Source organism: Musa acuminata, chromosome BXJ1-6 (genome assembly GCF_036884655.1).
Source record: "Musa acuminata AAA Group cultivar baxijiao chromosome BXJ1-6, Cavendish_Baxijiao_AAA, whole genome shotgun sequence".
Classification (NCBI taxonomy): domain Eukaryota; kingdom Viridiplantae; phylum Streptophyta; class Magnoliopsida; order Zingiberales; family Musaceae; genus Musa; species Musa acuminata.
In genome coordinates, this window is record NC_088332.1 from 32,991,490 (window position 1) to 33,013,904 (window position 22,415).

General features: G+C 40.2%; 2 protein-coding genes and 1 non-coding gene across 4 annotated transcripts; 1 reads left to right on the plus strand and 2 right to left on the minus strand.

Moving 5' to 3' along the window:
* Positions 1-1,286: 1,286 nt before the first annotated feature.
* On the plus strand, positions 1,287-3,560 carry LOC103988811 (large ribosomal subunit protein eL43). 2 transcript variants are annotated; one of them, XM_009407454.3, is made up of 5 exons: positions 1,287-1,421; positions 2,437-2,476; positions 2,575-2,663; positions 3,124-3,206; positions 3,297-3,560. In XM_009407454.3, the coding sequence occupies exons 1-5, from the start codon at positions 1,419-1,421 to the stop codon at positions 3,358-3,360; spliced, it is 279 nt and encodes a 92-aa protein (XP_009405729.1). In that variant the 5' UTR covers positions 1,287-1,418; the 3' UTR covers positions 3,361-3,560. The 2 variants fall into 2 exon arrangements, with proteins under 2 accessions (XP_009405729.1, XP_009405728.1); XM_009407453.3 differs by lacking the exon at positions 1,287-1,421 and having other exon boundaries at positions 2,431-2,476.
* Positions 3,561-6,797: 3,237 nt separating this feature from the next.
* Positions 6,798-16,487, minus strand: LOC103988817 (uncharacterized). The gene is made up of 9 exons (XR_010514711.1): positions 16,304-16,487; positions 16,125-16,233; positions 14,765-14,893; positions 14,188-14,619; positions 14,044-14,107; positions 12,993-13,132; positions 12,591-12,902; positions 12,049-12,355; positions 6,798-9,740 (listed from the first exon to the last, which is right to left on the minus strand). It is a non-coding gene; the product is annotated as an uncharacterized LOC103988817 (transcript).
* Positions 16,488-18,831: 2,344 nt separating this feature from the next.
* Positions 18,832-22,164, minus strand: LOC135676684 (sugar transport protein 14-like). Its single transcript, XM_065188130.1, has 5 exons — positions 21,964-22,164; positions 21,694-21,870; positions 20,755-21,077; positions 19,813-20,442; positions 18,832-19,447 (listed from the first exon to the last, which is right to left on the minus strand). The coding sequence occupies exons 2-5, from the start codon at positions 21,830-21,832 to the stop codon at positions 19,028-19,030; spliced, it is 1,512 nt and encodes a 503-aa protein (XP_065044202.1). The 5' UTR covers positions 21,833-21,870; positions 21,964-22,164; the 3' UTR covers positions 18,832-19,027.
* Positions 22,165-22,415: the final 251 nt, after the last annotated feature.

A 22,415-nucleotide genomic window follows, 5' to 3' on the forward strand; every position in this document is an offset into this window, starting at 1 on the left:
TATGCATTGGTTTGCAGTCAAACGAATCTTACGATATCTTCACAGGACTATCAATCATGGCCTCTTTTTCCATAAACATTCCCCCCTTAATCTCCACACCTTTGCCGATGCTGATTAGGTAGGGAATTTTGATGACAAAACATTCACATCAGGGTATATTCTCTTCCTTGGATCTAACCCAATCAGTTGAAGTTCTAAGAAGAAAAGGACAGTTGCACGTTCTACAACTGAAGCTGAATACCGTGCCATAGCTACCGCTGCTGCAGAACTCAATTAGGTCATGAATCTCCTCAAGGAACTTGACATCAGTATCACCTCTACTCCTATAATATATTGTAATAATGTCGGAGCCATTTATCTATATGCTAATCCAGTATTCCACTCACGGATGAAACACATAGCTATCGACTTTTACTTCGTGCAAGAACAAGTTGTCAGACATCAACTACGTATTTCTCACGTACATACGGCTGATCAACTAGCGGACTCTCTCACAAAGCCTCTCACCCGCAACTCGCTTTCATCACATCGGTCTAAGATTAACGTTCTTGACAGAAGCACCGTCTTACGAGGGAGTATTGTGTTGTTTCAACTCAATGCATTCTTCTCCTTTGTATTTCTCCTTTGTATTTTATTTCTATCAATAATAATATACAAAGACCAGATGAGCACATATATTTGTTACTTCGGATTTTAAGTATTGTGAACTCATCAAATTAACGAAACAACTTCTCGTGAGATTAGATATATCAAACAACTTAGTCATTCTCCTTACTTATAATTATCAACTAATAAAAAACCTTTAAAACTTACTTGTATTATTTTTGCATCACAGTAGATTCATAAGTCAAATTTCCTACTATAATCTAACAACCCAGAAAAAAGAGAGAGAGAGAGAGAGAGAGAGAGAGAGAGAGAGCGCGCAGAACTCACTCATGTCATGTAAAAAACACACAACACTTCTAAATAAATTATATATGAAGTATTTATGAGGATGACAACTCAGCCCGTTATCGGCCCATTTAAGCCTTCGAAAGCCCTCTGATATACCTCAATCGAACGGTCGGCGTCTGCGATACCAACGTCCAATGGCAATTATCCGACGGCTACGATTGATCGAACAAATAACAGGTTCATCTCATTTACGAAACTAAACAACAACGAAATGAAACGAAGCTACTGAGTCCATCAATCGAAAACTAAGGGACGCTCTTTGATATGTCCGTCAATTGGACGGTCAGCGCACCCGATATCAACGACAATTGTTGGTTATCCGACGGTCGCGATTGATCGAACGACCGATCGAAACGATTAGGGGTTGGGTTATAAAAGAAAGCGGCGGCGACGGGGAACGGCGCGCTCGTCTCCTCGTTAGGGTTTCGCCGGAGCGAAGACAAAGTCTCCCGTCTCCCCGCACCATGGTATGCTCTTTGATCTCTTCCTTATCCTTCGCGCCCTGTCGTAGTGCTTTCTGCTGCCTGTCGTAGTTTCGTTTGCTTGCTCATTTACACGTCGTAGAGGGGTTGGAGGCCTGATGGGTAGTACTCATGGTTTGGAAAATGTCGGAGAATAATTGAAAAGCATGCAAGTGACCGGATAGTGCTTCTGTAAAAATTGAATTTTGGAGTGTGAGAAGGGGTTGAAATATGGGATTTAGTGTTATGATTTGGTAGGAAGACATGAAGGTTTGCCTTTCTTACATCTGTGGTGTTCTTTGTCAAGGATGGTGTGCGATGAGGTGCTCGGGATGGTGAAACTTCATAAGAGAACTAAACGAGACTTAGTAGTGTTTGCATTGGGGAGTGGCTTTGTGATTTGATGCAAGGAATGGAATCTATGTGATTGAAGAAAAATATTCTTAAGGAATCTTCAATTTTTTTTGTTAATGTTTAAATGAAAAAAAAAAAACTTATGTTGATTGCAATTTTTTAAAAGTAAGTTGCTGAATGAAGATCCAATAAAGCCAAATACTAGTGACAATTATAGATATATAAGTCCATCTCCTATAATGCATTTGGTTAGAGAGAGAGACCTTTGTAGTCGAAACTCATCTCTAACTATGCAGCTTCAAAAGATACTTCAAGTCTCGATAAAAGCGTGTTTCTAACTTGTCATATGTTGGTTTTTGAGAGTCTATGACTAGTTTCTCCTTGGATCGTATGTATCTCCAAAGTCATAAAGGGCCAGTGCAGAAACTTAGGGCAAATGAAGGAGGTTTTTTCATATTTATTTTGTGATTAGCTTGCCATATGCTATTTGTTATGTGCCAACATTAGTTCTAAATGTTGGCTAATCTAGATTGGTGACTAGTGCAGCTTTTCTGGTGTGGACTTGTACCAGTGCTTGGAATCGACTAGAACAGCAACACTAACTATTTAAAAGCTGATTTAGTTCTTTCTCCTGATCATGGCTTCTTTTTGTTTGACTTGAATGCAGACGAAGCGCACCAAGAAGGCTGGAATTGTTGGAAAATATGGTATGCTGTGCTCTGAATCTGCTCAATAATTTCTTCTCCTTTCTACGTAATAGATTCACCAGTTGTGTGCTTATCTAAGTCACATTTCTTGGCTTCAGGTACCAGATATGGTGCCAGTTTGCGCAAGCAAATTAAGAAAATGGAAGTTTCGCAGCATGCAAAGTATTTCTGTGAATTCTGTGGAAAGGTACAAACTTCTTTCAACTGAGTGTGGTTGGTCATATTTAGGCACATTGCATTGCATGTACAACCTAGTTATAAAAAACAATTAAGTTGACCGAGCTCTACATTTCCCTTCTCCTGAAACACATCATTGAAGTTTAAAAATTTTGTTTATATGGATCTTGTGATTCAATGCCTTAAAATTTGTGTCATGAGTAAAGTTTTGGCTTAGCTTGTGTTGGATTGTTGTTTTGTCTAACATATGAGTTCATGTGGTTTCTGTATGGTTTGTGGGTTTTTTTATGGTCATGTGCTCTTCATCATTGCTATCATGAAGAGCTCGCTGAATGTATGGTTCCTTGATTAAATTGGTGCATAAATTGTTTCCGTGTTTGGTGTTTCATTGTATCTTTTAATCTCTTTTTCATAAATTTGTAGCTGCTACTGACCAACATATCTTAACGCTCTTGTTGGCACTTTCCTAGTATGCTGTGAAAAGAAAAGCAGTTGGGATTTGGGGATGCAAGGATTGTGGGAAGGTGAAGGCGGGTGGTGCTTATACCTTGAAGTAAGTGTGTTGTTCTTTTGTGCTCTGGCCTGGCTATTTGCCTCTGTTATTTTGCTCTTCCATAACGTTGTCTCCATGATGTCTGTATAGCACTGCCAGTGCTGTTACCGTGAGGAGCACCATTCGCCGGTTGAGGGAGCAGACCGAAAGTTGATGCCGACAATAAGTGAGCAGTCAATTCTGGTAGAAAGGTGGATTAGAAGAAGTGCATCCTAAGCAAGTTGGTGTTTGGCTCAGCCATATTTGGTGTTTGATAGTTGGACAATGTGTTCTTGAGTTGGTACCTTTGAGGCACATCTGAATTCTGAGTCTTACTTTAATTGGCTTGCATGCCTAGGAAAACATTTGTGGTAATGATCTCTTGCATCTTTAATTTTGGAATTGGTATAATTTTTTTTGGGAGAAAAAGAAAAAAACACCTTCAAACGCTGTTCCAAAAGATTTATTTGCCAGTTGAGAGTCGGATATCGCACAAATGAAATGAATGCCTCGACCTCAGGTTTCTGCTTGCAGGATGAGTGTAGATTGACTAACCTTACATCCTGCTGCAATGAACCTGCCTCGAAGATCTTTAAGCTTGTAATCTGTTTTTGTAAGAAGCATCACATTCTAAAATTTAGTTATAGATAGTAAAGAGGGTTATTTTCTTAAAAAGAAGTTTTTCTTTGGGGGTGGTGGGGTTTTTTACCGTAAGTTGTTTCCCCATATTGCTAATGTCTTTCTCCTATCGTCGCGTCGTCGGGGTAGAGAAGCAATGGGGCTTTGCGGAAGGAGGAGGGAGGTGGTGGAGCCAAAGCAGAGAAGTAAAAGGGATAGAGAAGCGATGGGGCTTTGCGGCGGAAGGAGGAGGTGGTGGAGCCAAATCAAGAGAAGTAGAGGGGGTAGAAGCGATGGGGCTTTGCACAGAGGGCGAAGGATGTGGTGGAGTCAAGTTAAAAAAAGAGTACCGGATGTACTTTGTGGAAGTGATTTGAGGTGTAGTAGGCCTTCTTTTTTCCCCATCTCTTGTAATAATTACATGAAATGGGTAACCACACCATTATTTATCATGAGTCAATGAACTCTGCTTCCACAATATTCCCCTGATCATGAAGGCTCTCTGGCTTTCCCTTGAGAACAGATTGGTCCTGTGAATCCCCTCCCCCTAAAATACCACAGCAGTGTGATCGCCCAGCGACATGGCAGAGCAGGTACTCACTTTTTAGGCTGCAGACAGCGAGTCAAGATAGCAAGGCTGGAGGCTGGAGGATGGCTAAGAAGTATGCATGATGGTTGGTGTGTCAGGCCATTCACAGCTCGTGTGCTTGGTTGAGGCAGGAAATATAGACAATGAAACCTGCACCTCCAGCATCAACAGAACCACGATGACATCATTCAACTCCCATCAAATATATGCAGATATGACAACTCAAATAGCATACAGAGATATATCAAGAACCTTCTTGTACAAACAAAGAAATTTGCATTCATCACAAGACTACACATATGATGGTTGCAGGATGAGGTTTTCAACTTACATACCTGATGGTTGGTGTATCAGCCATGCCATTCAGAACTATGAATTATGCTTCTTTGTTGGGAAGGGAGGAGGCAGGAAATAAACGATGAAATCTGCAACCTCTCGCGTCAACACGACCATGATGACATCATGAAATTCCCATCTGTTATTGCAGATACTACGATTCAATTGCGTCCGGAGATATATCAACAAACTCATTGTACAATCTAATTTAATTTTAAAATAAAAATAAAAATTCTTCCAAGTAACACATAACTTGATAAATTTAGCATGACACCTGCCATTTAAAAATTAACTGCTATGCTAATGGAGGATGCAACCAAGCTCTCACATAAGCTGGAGATGAATGTGGGATGATAATTGAGCATCCTGCCAATACACTCCAAACTTGGTGCTCATGAGCTAATTATTAGGATAAAAAAAAAAAAGGAAACAAATCATGGTCTGTACCCGACATGTCAAAAGGGGAATCCAAATGAAATCATTCTAATAATTTCACGCACTGGGCATGATCGGCAGACCTATCAGTACACGAGGCATAAGGGCTCCATAGTAAAGGTCAGAGTTCAAAGTTGAGTTAGAATAACAAAATTAAACTAATAAACATTCAAAAGGTAGATGCTTGCCCTGTGCATCAACACCTAGAATTTGTAGTGAGACTTTCCGAAACAAATAGGAGATATTATTCAAAATACAGATTCATATCATGCCTGCCCTCTAAAATGCAGTGTTTCTTGTTCGTCTAACATTTCAGACATTTAAACCATGCAATAACAATGTCTTGAGGAAGAGACAATCATATTTATTTTGAATTAGTGATATTGTCCTAAGTTGGATATCATGAAAAGATTCACGTAACCGACCCAAAAGTCGGGATGCTAAGGTTGGTACTTAGCTCTTTACAAGCTGCAGTGACATAAATTTCCCACCTCAGCTACTATTGAATCCAAAGCAATTCAAAAGAAAGAAAAAAGATCAGGATATCCATCAGTTGCATGTACAGTTCATATTCCCTCAACAAATTGGAAGTGAATGTGTAACCGGTTCACTTCTTCGCCAGTTGTTGCATGAAATTTGAGGAAATTCAAAGTACAGGAGAGCTGAAGGAGAGATTTTCTATAGCTTTGATTAATTCAAAATTATCAGTATAGTATTAATGATAAATCTGCATTCATTAAGTGACACATAAAAACACAATGTGTAATACCAACAAGAATTATCCTTCTCATCCGAGATAAGTCAGAATAAAAGGGCAGAGAGCAGAACAAATATATATAATTTAACATTTATCTAATGAAAGGTTTCTAATGACTAAATAGATTTGTGCAATGGAGAAAACTCCATTGACATTGTTATACAGTGTTAACTATGTTTATGCTATGAGATCACTAGGGGAAGTAAATCATATGCCCTAGGCTTACTATATTACCACCAAATCATTGCTGTATGGACACTAAAAGGAGTCCACAAGGAACAATGCATATGAACCAGCAGATATTTAGTGGTGAATCGATTCATATTAAATGTGAAGAGAGTTAGAGAGATACCTCGGAAAACATTGTTGAAAGCAATAATAGAGATTTGATTGCTCTTAGTTTGAATAGTTATTTTGTCATGAATAAAACTTGATGGTGGCCAACCCCAAGCAGATGGGACATTACAGCTTCTTGCTCTCGTTATGGACTCCCTCAGGTACTTGGCTCCATGCAAGCTTAAGTGGTGTAGATATCAAACCTCCCCAGCTATTACATACAAAGAACTTCAAATCTAAAAGTCAGGATATCCATTGTTGCTTGCATCCTTCCTTCGAATTCCCTCGATTCATTTAAATTGCATGTCTGACTGCTCCATTACCTTGCCAGCTATTGCATGGATGTGAGACAATTCACAACTAAAGGCCACAAGAATAATTCAAAGGAGAGTTATCTAGATTAGCTTGTTCCAGATAATTAACACAAAATGTAAATGAAGGATCTGCTTCATCACATGACACAAGAAAACAAAATGTGCCATACCAAGCATAATTTTCTCAATTTTATCTTTAGATACAATACATGAGAACAAAAAGGAGGGAGGCAGAACAAACATGTCCAGTTTAACATTTATCAATTGAAAGCTTTACAGTAACCAAACAGAATTGTCACTTGATGGGGAAAAGCTCCATCAATATTTGATATACAGTGAGTGTTAACAATGTATATTCGAAGAGCTCACTACAGGAACTAATTCATATGCCCTAGGCTTGCTACTTCTAAAAGGAAAGAGACAAGTACCACCAAACCGCTGCTGTAAGTATATGAGTACTGCAAGAAACAGTCCTCCGCAAGGAATAATGATATCCCATACCAACGAATAAAATCCCTCGTATGGACTAGCATACATGTAGGATGAATTGAAACGAGGCACATAATGGTGACTTCTATAGGCATCATATGCATGGGGCAGTGCTCGAACAATAGTATTTCCAATATAGAAGGAAGGAGAAAGAGCCTTATATTTGGAGCTAGAGAATATGTTAAATAGAACCTGTGGGAGCAAAAATCCATCAAGTATTAAGCCAGCATAGGACATCAAATCGCCCCACAGAGTATGATGAGGCTGGGTAACATAAAGTGGTCTTCTTTTTAATTCCGATTGATTAGATATTCTGTGAACGAACCAGGCAGTCAACCCCCCAACTATATACAAAGGTAAGCATGTTTTAATAGAATTTTTTTCTGCTGTCCACAGATCCCTCTTGCCTTCATCAGCTGATCTTGCAGTACATGAAAGTTGAAGAAAACGAATTAGCAGTAGGAAAGCTACCATTGTCATGATCCTTACTATCACCTCATTTACCTCAAGCCACCCACCGCTCCACAATAAAACATTTTGACTGCCACTTATTCTAAACAAAGCTTGAAAATTGAGCACCAAAGGGATCATATGCCCCAGAGTGAGAATGACGACCATTGTGATAGATACCGATGGAAGTACTTCTGGGTTATTTTTGAAATGGAAGAGCTGCAATCCAATGAAAATGCACGAAAGTGTCAGAGAGACCAAAACCATGATAATTTCTATATCCATCCTCCACATAGATTGAATTGCCTGGTTCCTGTAGATAGTTAATGAAGTAATCTCCAGATGTTCAAAGAAAAGCGGGTCCAACTTGTCTCGTGTGCTCCTAATTGTTCCATTAAGTTGCTCCCCCACTTTGGGATTCAAAGGAGCAAGTTGTATGTTGATAACAATTCCACAGTCCATGGACTCACCTTGTTTCGCTTCCTTCTTACCAGCCAAGGAGCCTATATGCCGACAACCAACCAAGCAAAGAAACCCAGTTTGAGCATTGTATATTCCTTCTGCTGAGATCTTTTCTGCTTCATTCATACTTGAAGATGCATTTGGAAACGTAAAGTGTATCCCATAGCTCACATTGTGAAGGCTGCGATGCTCCTCGCTAACTGAGGGCATAGTATCTACATTGGATCCAAACAAATTACCATAAATCATCTGGCCAATTGAAACTGGGGTGAAGTCCCCCCATGTCGTCTTTCCTTCAGAATTTTTCACAGACACATGAAATCTAAAATCACGAAAAGCATTTGCATCAGGATATGTCCTTTTTCCCACACTTCTGGAACTGTCATTTGCACAAGACTTCTTCACAACTTCTGTCCTAGTGTAATTGTACTTCAAGCCAGGAAGAGAACCCATATAACGGTCAGTGCTCCAGAATGAGACTGCGTCAAAAGAGCCAGAATCATTCTCATTGTTGTCACTCCAAATACGCCCGGCAGCAGTATACCGACTCTCAATCGACCATACAGCAGGGAACCACAAGCAAATCCTAATTGTGCAATCATCAACAGTAGATCTCGACAAAGAATCGTTCAAGCTCCTTACATGACACGCAACAAGGCAAAGCCGGTTCTTCTGAGGATCCCAAGCCCCTTCACCAACCAGCGCCTTCCCGGGGATCAAGAGACTGCCAAAGTAAAAGCTACTGGTATTGGAGAATCCGATATACATATGAAACTTTCCATCACCAGAACATTGTATTTGATTGAAAGACATGAAACCTAGAGTAGATTCTGAGATCTCAGCAAATGGGCTACAAAATCCAGATGAGCAATTCTTCCCCAAATCCAACTCAAAACGCACCCTTGAAAGACTCTGCATGTAGTAGCAGAAAGAAGCAGACTCAAGCCGTAGCGACTCCACAGCATTTAGACGAGCACATGATTTCTGTGCATGAGATATCTGTGTGTACGCGTAATTCCCCGGTGCATACGCTAAGATAGCAATGGGGTCGAAATGATTCGAGCTACCGACGGCATCCAAGTTCTCCAAATTCCCACTAATCAAGCTCGAATAGATGTCTGTAATCTTTGGGTAATCGAGCATTAGGACAGCAGAAACCTGTAGAGGTTCACCTTCAAGCGATCGGCCATGGCCGGTCCCCACCATGCAAAGCTTCCCAGCGGCCTCAGACCAGTATCCGGAGAGATCGAAGCTAACCATTCCGCGCTGGGGGAATGTCCGAGGGATCCGAGGCCGGACATGATGGAACTCGCCAGCGGAGCGATCAAGTACGTGCCGGCCTCGGATGTGGTGGAAACCGGCGCCGGAGCGGAGGGTGAGGGTCGCTATGATCTGGAGGACGCCGGGGGTCTGGGTGGGGAGGATGGACCGGCGACGGAAGAAGAAGGATCTGGAGCGGTCGCTTCCGCCGAAGAAGGCGTCGGCGCCGGAGAAGATACCGGTGGAGAGACGAAAGGCGGTGGCGTCCAAGGAGTGGCCTGTGGTGGGGGATTCCGCGACGACCGTGGCGCAGTGGTCGGCGTACGAGATCGGGGAGGAGGAGGCGGAGGAGGAGAGGACGAGGGCGAGTAGAATTACGGAGGAGATGGGAGAAACCCTAACGAGAGGGGAAGAGGAAGTCGTCGCCATGGGCGAAGCTGCGAGCGCGCAGGGAGGCAGGACGAGGGTGAGAATGACCGGGGAGTGGGCGAAGAGGGAGGCCGGCCGGCCTTCTTATTGGTTGCGAAACGTTATTTTCGTGGACCGAACATAACGAAACATTCACATCCCGTTACAAAATTTGTAACGAGAAGTTATATGACCGCCGAATCCCAAACCGCACGTTGGCGTTTCTTTTAATGGAAAAACATTTAAATGTATCGATAAAACAAGTTATTGGTTACAATGGGTCCCACTTCAGTGCGTATGACGTGTCAACTGCGTTGACCGTTGATGCAACGAATCTGATCACCATGATGCAGCATTTCTGTTTTAATCATCCGATTTTTCTATTGATAAATAATATAAACGAAGAAGTGGAAAACAATAAACAAAGGAGGGCAACATTTTTCTATTGTCATTATAATGAGATCACCCATGACTTTTATCTTCGGAGAATGTATCTGTTTTATCTTAACCTTCAAATAAGATATATTGTAGAGTTGAAGTTTGGATTAACTTGTTATCTCTATAATATTCTTAATGAATGAAGTATAACCCATAGAAAATTTAAAAAAAATCAAAAAAAATTTGTTATGCCAACATAGATTCAAATGAAAAATATTATTTTATTCAAATAATATTTTTCAAACTCCTTGATTTCTAGAATTTCATTTCAATCTACATGCTTCTTCTAAACATATCTCAAACACACACAAATCTCATCAGACATAAGTCTTTTGGGGAGTGACTTTGAAGATGGGACATTGTCAGACTCACATCAGGACTCTCCTGGTCAGGATTATCATATCAAAAAGTTCAATTCAAGATATATTTTACAAGCTTAATTTTTAAATTTGACAATGACAATGTTATCACAGCAGAACTACCAAATTAAATTTGACACTTAACAATATTGATTCTAGTCCATTTATCTGCTGCACACACAAATTTCTATTGGAACACCATTGTTTTTGTTAGATGAAGGCAAAGACATGGAACCTCACTGATTTGTGTAGTTGGGAGTTCCCTGGCTGCTGCAAGATAGTTAAAAAATCCCTACAGCAGCATCTTGGAGTTGTAGACGAGTTTTCTTTTGGAAACCCTGCAATACATTAAACAGAGGAGGAATTTTGAGATAATTAACACATCTTTGTAAAACAACATAATTGGGGTTCGTGCATAAGTTTGATGATCAAACAAAAGCTTCATAGCTGCTAATAAGAAACTCTAGTGGCAGTTCTATGGAGGCATTTACAAGGCAGGGGAGCAATACAAGTTTAAATGCCTACATTGTTTCTATCACATTGTTTCTTTGTGAAAGCAACAATGTGGAAGCATTGTCAGTGGTGGAGGTGTTCACGGAGGAGATACAGATTGACATCAACATTTACTGATAAGAAACAGCCACGTTAACATCAAGCCTTTAATTCCACCTACTCCACATAGATGACTTCCTTCAATATAATTATGAGCCAAAAGAAGAAGGAATCATAGCTAAGTTAGTACAAGAAAATATTCTGCTTCATACATGACTAGAGGTCTTCAAAATCTTTTACTTCCTTTTCAAGTATTTGAATGAATAAGTTGTACCAGAGGTTCTAGATCATTGTTTGACAATGCCCATGACATTAGTCTTGATTTGGAATGACACACTAATCTAATCAACTTAGTTTTGAATCATAATTTTTAAGACATATTATAATAGTAGATAACACCATTAACAAAAAAAAAAAATAGATTAAACACCATCCAATGCCCTATCAAAGGAAAAAAGATATAACACCATTGATAAACATTTTTAGATAAAACACCATTTAATGTCCTATTAAAGGAAAAAAAGATATAACACCACCAAATGAACTCTAAATGAGCATTAAATGATGAACAATATAATTTGAAATTTCTGAATTCAATCAGACATGTTAAAGTTTGAACAATATTGAAGTACACAATTACATAACTTAAGCTCTAGTTCCTGGTCTGGGATAATAATACTTTCAGCTTCAATTGTCTATTGCTAATAGTATATATGTTAATATCTATGTGTATATGATACTAGCTAAGCAATAAACAAAATCTAGTTAAGTGAATAATGTTGCTTTCAGCCATCTCCCTGAACATACCATTTGAACTAGCTAAAGTAGCATGAACATTGATTATGGAAAATAAACACACAATATGAAGTAAAGCAAAGGAACACATGCACAATCTACTCCAAGATCAGAATAACAAACTAGAAATATTTACATTTGATATTTACATGATGAATAAGTTAAGATGGTTAAACCATACAGCTGGTGCTTTCTGAACTCTATAGGTCAAAATGTAACCTAAATGCCTTCTGGGCAAAATTAATTTGAACTTGATTTCACAATCATAAAGTAGTATCGGCTGTGTTGGCTATTCCAACTTTAGCCTTCTGAGGCAGAAATTCAACGCAGTCAGCCCCTTTGACAGCAAACTCCATCAGAAGATCCTCAAATAATTTCTCTAGGGAACTCTTGAATGCTGGTGAGCAACTCTTATCACCCTTACTAACATCATGCACGCCTTCACCAACAACACATCCGACTTGTGCACCACCCATGTAGGCTTTGCATGCCACAAGAATCGTATGCCCACGATTTCGGAAATGTCCAGCCACAAAGTCGTCAAAATGCTGTAATCAGAACATGGTAGAAATCTGCGGTTATGAAAGTCATATTAAAAGCACTGCAAGCTCAAAGATAAAGAAGTTTAGCTTTTCAAGAGAACTATAAAACACATACAGAGAGCTTGCAAAAGTTTAACTTTTCAAAGTCATAAAAAAAAAACAAAAAATACATATGAATTGTTCTAGTTGTATCCAGGATGCAACAGAGGGATGCACACCTCAAAGTGCAAAAAGAAATATGTATATAATGATGCATGATTCATACCGTTGGAGGCTTCCTTAGTGAATATAACATTGTTTTGCATGACAAGAGAAAAGTATTCTCATTATACATCAGAGATTCCTTCTCCCCATGATCTGTATTAGCTGTTTGTGCATATCCTGGCTCATTGAAGTATGGCTTGGTATTGAGAACAAGAGCCTGAATAGAGATCAAGACCTGCAGCATTGTTGAATTTAATGGATTCCATGTTTCGCATCCACTGCCAGGCCATGTATTCAGAAGGCTAAGGCAAACCTTCCCACAAGCATACAAGTTTGGGTTTAGTCTGAGCCCACCAGAATGATAATGAACCATCTGCATGATATTAGGAAATAATCAATCTATTTCTTGCGACAAAGATAGAAATCATTGATTGCTAGAAGTATAATAAAAGGAGTTACACACCGGAGGGGTTTGGGGATAGTTCGGAGGAAAGTAAGTGTCGAAGAAGAAAAGGCCATCATGATATGGAGTTCCAGGTGGTCCAATTATAACAGCCCTTAGAATGTCCATCCTACCCTCATAAATTCTAACATATATCATCTCTGTTCAGGACGTGACATGAGAACCAAAAAGTCAACAATATCAAATGAAACAAGAATGAAAAACAAAACAAAAGTGAATCTGATCAGCTCGAGTATCACTCGTTTGGTTTCCAATTCTAGCAGAGCAAAAGCACTACGCTGTCAAGAATTTTATGAGACCATATTATAACAACATTGGTATCATGAACCTCGCTGCAGTGACACTTGAGAAACATGATGCAGATGACATGAAAACTGTGTAATGAGAGTTATCATGTAGGAAAACAAGTTATTGTATGCATCCAAAGAAACAATGCAGGACGAGCACAACATAATATTCTCCAAAAAAAAAATTCCACTAATTGACATTAGGAATGCAAGTGTCTGCTTAAAGAGAGCCTAATCTTTTCAACTTACATGTTCCCAAGTTCAAAGAATGCATAAACACTAGTGTCACATACATGCAAGAAGACAGAAAATACCAGATAACAGACAATACATGGTGGATGGTGTGGATAAGTCTGTCCAGCTTATAGTTCTTATCGTTTACTTCAGACATTAGCGTGAGAATATGATATAACACTACTATTTGAGGATAACAGAGGTAAGTATCTGACACAATTGTGTGGCTGATAGACACATCAACTTATTTGGGTTAGTGATATTTCTTCCTAAGATGAGAAGAATGAGGAAGTCAGTCTTTTCTTATTTTCTGCTTTCCTTTTTCTTTTCAACCTATATGCTTTGCAGAAAATTATGCTACACTAATTCAACATATCACAAATAAAATGGACAACCTTACCATCTAAGTGATTAATAGGACATACTGGTAATTTTCACAAGGATTGAATGTTGAAATCTAACAAGATCTACATCAACAAAATTATAAATATCCAGAATTGACTGTGGTGCGGCATGTGTAACAAATTCACCAGGTAGATCTTTTTCTAAGACCTTCCACTCATGCTGAATCCTCTTTGACCAATCTTTTGAAGGCTGTTAGTATAAAAATATCAGGAAAAGTTAGCACAGCATTTAGAATTAAAAGTTGCATAGAAATGTTTCGTATTACTGACCTTTTTAGTAGATGGAATAGCTTTTAGAAGATCTGGTCTGCTGAAATAATGATCTTCATGATCCTGAACAGTATCAAGTTGTTTAAATGATCTATATTTCACATCAATTTCATCTTCAATCACTATCTTGTCCTTGTTCTTGCTTAGCTCTTTGGTAGCAGGAACTTCCAGCCATGGTACAGTTAACTCAATGCCAGTTGGCAGGTCCAGATCATCAAATTTAGCAGCCAAATTAAGATCAAAATCATTTTCAATATCTTCAGCATCATATTCGTAGTCATATTCATCATCATAAGCATAATCATATTCTACATCATCATAATATTTAAGATCCAGTTGTCCTGCCTCATAGCTCTTTAAATTATCCAGTGGTGCGACATGTTCAGAATCATTATTTGCACTCGAACTCATAAGGTCATTGAGCAAGGCATCCTAGATTGACAGAAAAGGAATAATTTCTTTCTTATTCATATTAGTTGATAGTTTGGGTAGTTGATAATTTGGGAAGCAAAATAACATGCTAAAATAAAAATTCTGAGTAAGAAGTTATTTGGGTATAAATGAAGAACTTTTCTACCTTCAGTTGCTTTGGACAGCTTTTATCATTTCTGACAGCTTCTTTGTTCTTGTAGTCTGAAGTGCTTTCACCGATTGACACAACACCATCATCATCTCCAACAAGCTCAATTACAACATGAGGAACAACCTTAAACACAAACATAAATAAAAGCTCAACAAGCATCTAAACTTTCCTATATAACAAACTCATTATCTGATGATCCAAAAAATAAATCAACAATGAGAAATAAACAGTTGCAATCAACATCAATATGTCATTCAGATAGCCTCTATTAAAGGAAGATAAATAAAAAAATTGGTAATGAAACTCCAACAAGGCTTATGTACTTTACCTAGGGTATCAAATCAAAACTAACAACAACACCAAACCAAGAAAAAAAAGAAAGGATGGTGAAAGATGAATATGATAAAAAGATTAGAAGCAATACGACAAAAATAACACTGCAGTTCATCGATTTAGGATGTTAATTATTGTACATGTCACAACAATACAATTCATATCACAGAAATAAAAAGCGGATGCATATATCTTCCTGCACAAAAGATAACTTCAAAAACAGAAAGCTGCGATAAAGGTGCTGCAAATCAAGACTTGCATTGGCCAAGCATCTAGCCCCTCTTGGGCAAGCCAGACCTATGAAGTGGAGCCCAGATGGTAAGACAATTGCACGCTTGAGATTGATGCAAGACTTGCATACGCACAATTCTTCTTAGCATCCATATAAAGCTTTTTATCAATGACAAATAAGCTCCATCCATAAAAACGAATATGAAAGAAAACGTAAATACCAAACGGAATAAAATGCAGAAGTACCACAATCTAGAACTAATGTGGGCAGAAAACAAGACAGACACTCTAATTCTTTCACAAGCAGAAGACGAATTCTTTTAATCAGAAACTGCTACCAGTTTTTCGTTTATCATGGTCTTACCTTTGAAGCATTCGTAGGTATCAGATATCAGTTCACGATAAATAGAACAATAATTATTTCTCAGATTTAATAGAACGTGGATTTTCTATGCCAAGAAGCACATTCACGAGCCAGATTTAATGAATATCCATCCAATTGAGAAAGCAATGAGTCATCAATAAGTTCCACATGCAATAAAATGGACGTAATAAAAAAAGACAGATAAATATGCGTATTAAACTCATTCCTAAGACGTGATGCTACACTCTAGGGTTTTCCTTTTTCCGCCCAAGAATAGGACATCGACAACACGATATGACCTATCCGCAACCCAGCCCTCAAGATCGGATTTTTATTGGACCCATCAACATCACAGGAGATGATTCAATCGAAGAGAAGTTACGGAATCGAGGAACGAGAGAAAAGAATGGGGAGGGAGATCGACACCAGCGCCTGGCTCCGCTTCGGCTTCGGCGGGCTGGAGGTGCAGGCCGACGGCGAGACCTCCACGATATCGGGATCCTGGAAAGACGAGCTGCCGAAGAAGAGGACGAGCCTGCACGGAGGTCGAAGAACCGTGAGCGAAATTGTTGGTGGGGAAGACGAGGGGCGGATGGAGGGCTCACTCGGGTTCGGCGGCGGGCGGAGGCTCCATGGCGGCCATCGGCGTTGATTCCACTAGGGTTTCGGTGACCTGGGAAGGGGAGGACGGGGGGAATCGGGGATTAAGTAAATAGTATGATCGAACGAGAAGAAGGAAACTTAGGAACGACAGGAACGAGGAGCGACGAGGGAGGGAAAAAGATGGGGGAGTGAGACGGGGAATCCTCTCCAACTACTGTAACGACGCGCCGTCAATCGGAGCGTTCATTGTTTCGAAGTGTGGAGTGGCCCCCGCGGATGCACGGGTGTGATGGGAGAGTGAGTTACAATACTTGCAGGTGATCCTGGGGGGGAACTATCCAATCCAGTTAGCTTTACCATGAGACTCTTTCCCCTCGCTCTCTCTCTCTCTCTCTCTCTCTCTCTCTCATTCCTTTCCTTTTTCTTTTTTATCTTTTAAATTACGACAAAATATATTTTTTGAGCGGTTTCTTAGGAAAAAATCCAAGTCATTTTTTTTTTTCATATTTCACCTCTGAAATTTTTATAATGCTTTTAGTAAGCCCTTTTCTATCTTAAATAAAATATTATCCTCGTTAACAACTTTCTTAGTTTCATTATAATCTAACTAAATCGAACTAGCAATATCGATTTATTGTTAGTCCAAATCGATCATAATATTTTGAATAGATTTATAGTGTTTTTGATTACTAATTCTATTTGGATCACCGTAATCAAAATTTAATTAGTTCAAAGACATTGTAAACAAATCTCGATTAATTGAACAACTCAATTAATCTCAATTATATATATATATATAGTAAAACACTCTAATCTCAATGTTGCCTTAGTATTGTTGTAATAATAATAATAATAATAATAATAATAAATATAATAAATATAAATATTTCGAATCACCTTATGTTGCGTTTAGTGCTGTTGGAGGAATGGCATCACTGCTCATTGTTTATTGGAGAAAAGAAAACATTAAAAAAAAAGACCAACAACAACCACATTGACCATATGATTTTTAGAAAGATGAATTGGGAGGCATGCCATCACTGCTAATAGAAAAGCAGCATCATGTATTTAAATTATAATTACTATAATAATGATAAAAGTTATTATTATATTTATCTTCTTCTTCTTCTTCTGAAAGCAGACTCCCTCGACACGCTAACCAATGGTCCACCAACATCCATCCCATCGGTGTCCATTCGGATCACTGAATGAGCACCGAGTTATAGTGCCTGCCTCACTCGGATGACTTCACTTCGTTCCTCTGCTTCATCGTTAAGACACCGATCAGAAGATAACAGTCTACGGGCATCATGATAGAAGGATAAGATTTTCCCAACTATACGAGAAAATATCTCTATTCTATTGAGTGAAATCCTCTATTCTGTTGAGGAAAATCCTCTCTCCTAATCCCTATAAATAAGAGAGGGACATGTTAATGTATTCAAGCTAAAGTTACTTCAATAAAGCTTTTCACTTCTTCTTCAATAAAGCTTCTATAATAATTGTTCTTATCTTCTATTATTTTCATCATGGTATCAGAGCCACTTGCCTAGAGAGCTTATAAATCTTTCCTCCTCGGCGAACGGCAACATCTTCTCCACTGCCACTCTGCACCAACGTTCGTTGCCTTCTTCTCTACTGTAGCATCGTTGCAGCTTCCTCCTCCTCTTTTACAGCTTCCTCCTCTATTGTACCTCTATTGCAGCTTTCTTCTCTCTTCTCTGCTTCCTCCTCCTCTTTTACAGCTTCCTCCTCTATTGTACCTCTATTGCAGCTTTCTTCTCTCTTCTCTGCTACACCTCTGCTGTAGCTTCCTCCTTTGCTATAGTATCGCTGCAACAACTTCCTCCTCTACCGTAGCTTATTCCTCTACTACAACATTGTAGTTTTTTCCTCTACTGCAGCCGTCGTCGTCGTAGTCGCTACAACAGCAACAACAACAACAGCAGCAGTGATCTCCTCTTGCCCTACTCACGAAGACTCTGGCTCGTAAATAATTCTTTGCATCGATCCAAGATTGGTATCCTTGACAGGAGCACCATCTTACGGGGGCATGATAGAAGATAAGATTTCCCCAACTATATGAGAAAATTTCTCTATTCTATTGAGTGAAATCCTCTATTCTGTTGAGGAAAATCCTCTCTCCTAATCCCTATAAATAGGAGAGGGACATGTTAATGTATTCAAGCTAAAGTTACTTTAATAAAGCTTTTCACTTCTTCTTCAATAAAGCTTCTACAATAATTGTTCTTATCTTCTATTATTTTCATCACATCAAACTCCACCGTTGAGTAAGAAAGAAAAACCAGACTGCAGTGTCACAAGTCTAAAACTAAGATGGGATGTCACGGATGGTCTGCAGAAAAATGGACTCTCACTCGTACATGTAAAACTTGGGAGATCATGAAAGAAGCGACAAGGATGATCTCAAGACCCTCCACTTTCTGTTTACGATGGAAGCATCTGATTCTTCTCGCTAAAAGCAATGATCATATCTATATTTATTTATGCATATATGGATGGGGAGACATGAGGCCATTTAGTGGAAACTTGATTGATTTGCAATAACAACAACAACAACAACAAACAGGTCATTGGAGTTATTCCTATCTTTGCTGTTTGCTTCATCAACAGCTTGAAAGATGAAAATAACATAGGTGTGTGTGTGTTCACCCATCTAAAACGTAAACCAAACTCTAAATCATCTGGAGACCTGCTGTTGGCTCTCAGGCAGGATTTCTGGCGACGATGCTCTTCCAGAACCAATGCTTCTCCCAAAGCCGTGACATCTCTTCGATCGGAACTTGCTTGGTTTCGGGTAGAAGCAAGATGACGAACGAGGACATGATCACAATCAAGCCAGCAAAGAGGATGAAGACACCCCACCTCATATGGCAAAGCATGGCAAGGAAGCACTGAGCGATCGCGGCGGTGAAGAACATGTTGACGCACACCACAACGCTTTGACCTGCCGATCTCGTCTCCAGAGGGAAGATCTCGCTCGGAACCAGCCAACCAAGAGGTCCCCAGGACCATCCGTAGGCCACCACGAAGGCACAGATTGCGATCACCAGGATCACAGCCAATCCTTTGGGGAGCATCACCCCATGACCGAATTTTAGTGCAAGAATTATAGCGACGATTACCTGTCGGAGACCAAAAAAAAAGAACAACTTTTGTCAGTCAGAATCAGTGGAGACACTCTGGCGACGACATCAACACTCTTGCATTGATGTTGTGAGTGAAGCAAGTCCAGAGTGTCATCATAGTTCTCGACAAACCGAAGCACATCAGTCGGTCATAAAAAAAGTTAGCACCTATCATATTTTAATTCTGCTAAATGGAGAAAACATGCAGCTATATCATCTCAAATTCGAAGCTCTCGGAAGATGTTAAAGATTTAATTTAATTTAATTTTTTTTTTTTTTCTCATCGATTGGCATATTGTTACCAATCGACTTGGCATCCGAATTTTAGAGCCAACGAGTTGGATACTACGGAAGCTGCTTACCATGGAGGTTATCATCTGAATGCCAGCTTCGATGAACAAGAATCTCCTTCCCATCCTATCGACGACCGACATGGAGACGAGTGCCCCGATCACAAGCATAGAGCTCGTTATGATGGACGAATAGAGAGAAGCCCCGGAGCCCATGCCCAGGCTCTGAAAGATCACGGGAGAATAGAATAGAATCGAGTTCATTCCGGATAGCTGCTGGAACGCAGGAATGCCAAGAGCTCCTATAACGAGCTGGGGACGATTTCTTGGCTCGAGGAGGTTCCTGAAGGGATGCTTCACCGCTCGCGCTGCTTGGCTGGCCTCCTTTAGGTCCTCAAACTCTGCATCCACCTGCTTGGTCCCCCTTACTTTTTCCAGTATTAATCTTGCTTCGTCTAGCTTGCCTTGTTCGACGAGGCTGTTGGGGGTTTCGGGAAGGAAGACACCGCCCACAAACATCAGCGTCGCCGGCACCGTGGCGAGGCCAAGGGAGAGTCTCCATCCCCATGGGTGAAGCTTTTCTGTGAAGTAGTTGATAATGTCAGCGACCAATATACCCAAGCAGGTGGTCAGCTGGAACAATTGGTTGACCGCCCCTCGGATCTTCGGTGGCGCTATCTCCGAAAGATAGAGGGGAACAGCCTGTCGCCAGCATCACAGATATCAGGAACGCGTCGAGACATCAAAAAAAGATAACATGCTTTTCGCTTGAACCTGCTCTTCTACATGATGCTTGTTTGTTTCTAGGATCATGCTGATGCATAGATAACGCGATAAGCTTAATGGTTAGAGCGATTAGATCGATTTGATAATCAAAACTTTAGCTTGGATCTCCCTTCCGTGTACTGCAACATCGATTCAATACCAAAATTTTGCGATTCTAGCTTATTAGCTTACCGGGGAGCATCATTCAGATGGGTCACGCTCCGATGCGTATGGCTAGTAAGTTCTTACCTGATTTCCAAATCCGATGCCAATTCCAAGTAATATTCGGCCGACGATTAGCATGAAGATGTTGACTGCTCCTGCATTGATAGCTCCGCCGAGGAAGAAGCTGACCGAACCACACATGATGCTGATCCTTCTTCCGTATTTCCTGGTCACCGGCGAGGCTCCAAAAGTGGAGACGAGTGCCGCGAAGTAGAGGGCGGACGTGAAGAGAGTCAACACTTGATTGTCGTATTTACAGTAGTCGGTTTCATGAAGATGTGCTTGCTTTCTCCGGTAGACACGGGGGAAGAACTCCTTCAAGAAGTCGTCCATGGAAGTCACTCCACCTGCAGATTTGGATGCTGAGTGAACTGGGACGAAAATTTCTCTCTTTCATCACGAAATAAATCCTAGTAGACTTTCAGATTAATTGTTGGGAAAATGATACTTTACTGATCCACAAAATTGCTCTGTTTAATCACAAAGTTAAAGGAAAAAGAATCGAAGCTCTTGGCGAAATTTTCAGAGCATTTATATTAAAGCGATTAGGAACTGTGAACCTTTCGTTTGCGCAAACGAGGAAAAGGATATCCGAAAGTCAAAAGAAGATAAAAAAGTAACTCTAAAAAGTGTGTCCGTCTGAGTTCCCAATTCGTGGGGGAGCGGTCTTCAGGCCTTTTCATGAATACCCAATAAGAATAGATTCATCTCTCCGGTCTCCGGACAGGAAGAGTTCAATACCACACAATTTTCATGGAGATAATAACCGAGACACACGAAATACCCATCAACGCCAACTATCTTCCGAGAACACCCGAAGATTTGATCGAGGAACCATTAACGACCCAAAACTTTTCATTTCAGAGCGATGGCACATCAGATGAAATCATTTCTCCAACAAACAATGAACTCTGGAGAAGACCAGGAAACGCGAAGAAGGGGGGGGTGGCAACGAGGACTTACCGGATACGCCGAGATCGTAACCAAAGAGGGATCCTCCGAGGGATCCCACGACGCATGCCAATATGAAGTAGCCGGTGATCCTACCCTCGTACAGCTCTGCTCTCCTGCCCAACTCACCACCAACAAAGCCCCCAGCCATCGCTCCCGTCTCCCTGTCTGTCACTCAGCTTCTTGTAACTGCAGGAGCAAGCCAGATCTGTTAGAACGACGGTCAAACTCGAGAAAGAAACAAAACATGAAGCGAACACTAGATGATCAGTGTTATTTTACTAGCTGGTAGGAGGATGCCTGTCGATGAATCAACAGACAGACAAGTCATGTGAATCCGTAAAAATAAGAGGCAGGGTTTGACTAGAGCAGCGGGGTCTCGATCTTGGTGAGGCTCCCGAGAGAGGGGGAGGGAGGGAGGGAGGAAGGGAGGGGAGAAAAGAATGGCATATGCCCGCTGGAAATGACCGGCATAAGAGCAAACCGCGACTTGGAAAGAAATAGTAGTCTATGATAGGGTCGGATATGTCGAAAGAAACAATTTTGTTAGGTTTGGATACGGTGAAAGAAATCAATATCTTGGCGGCTGCGGGGTTTGACTTTGGTTGAAGTTGGTAATATGATGATAATTTATAGGATCTTTTTTCGATGAAAAGAATGGGGAGGTAAGACGACGAACAGAGGACTCGAATTCTTGCGGAATCGAAGCGGACGGCTGCTGTTTCATTGTTATT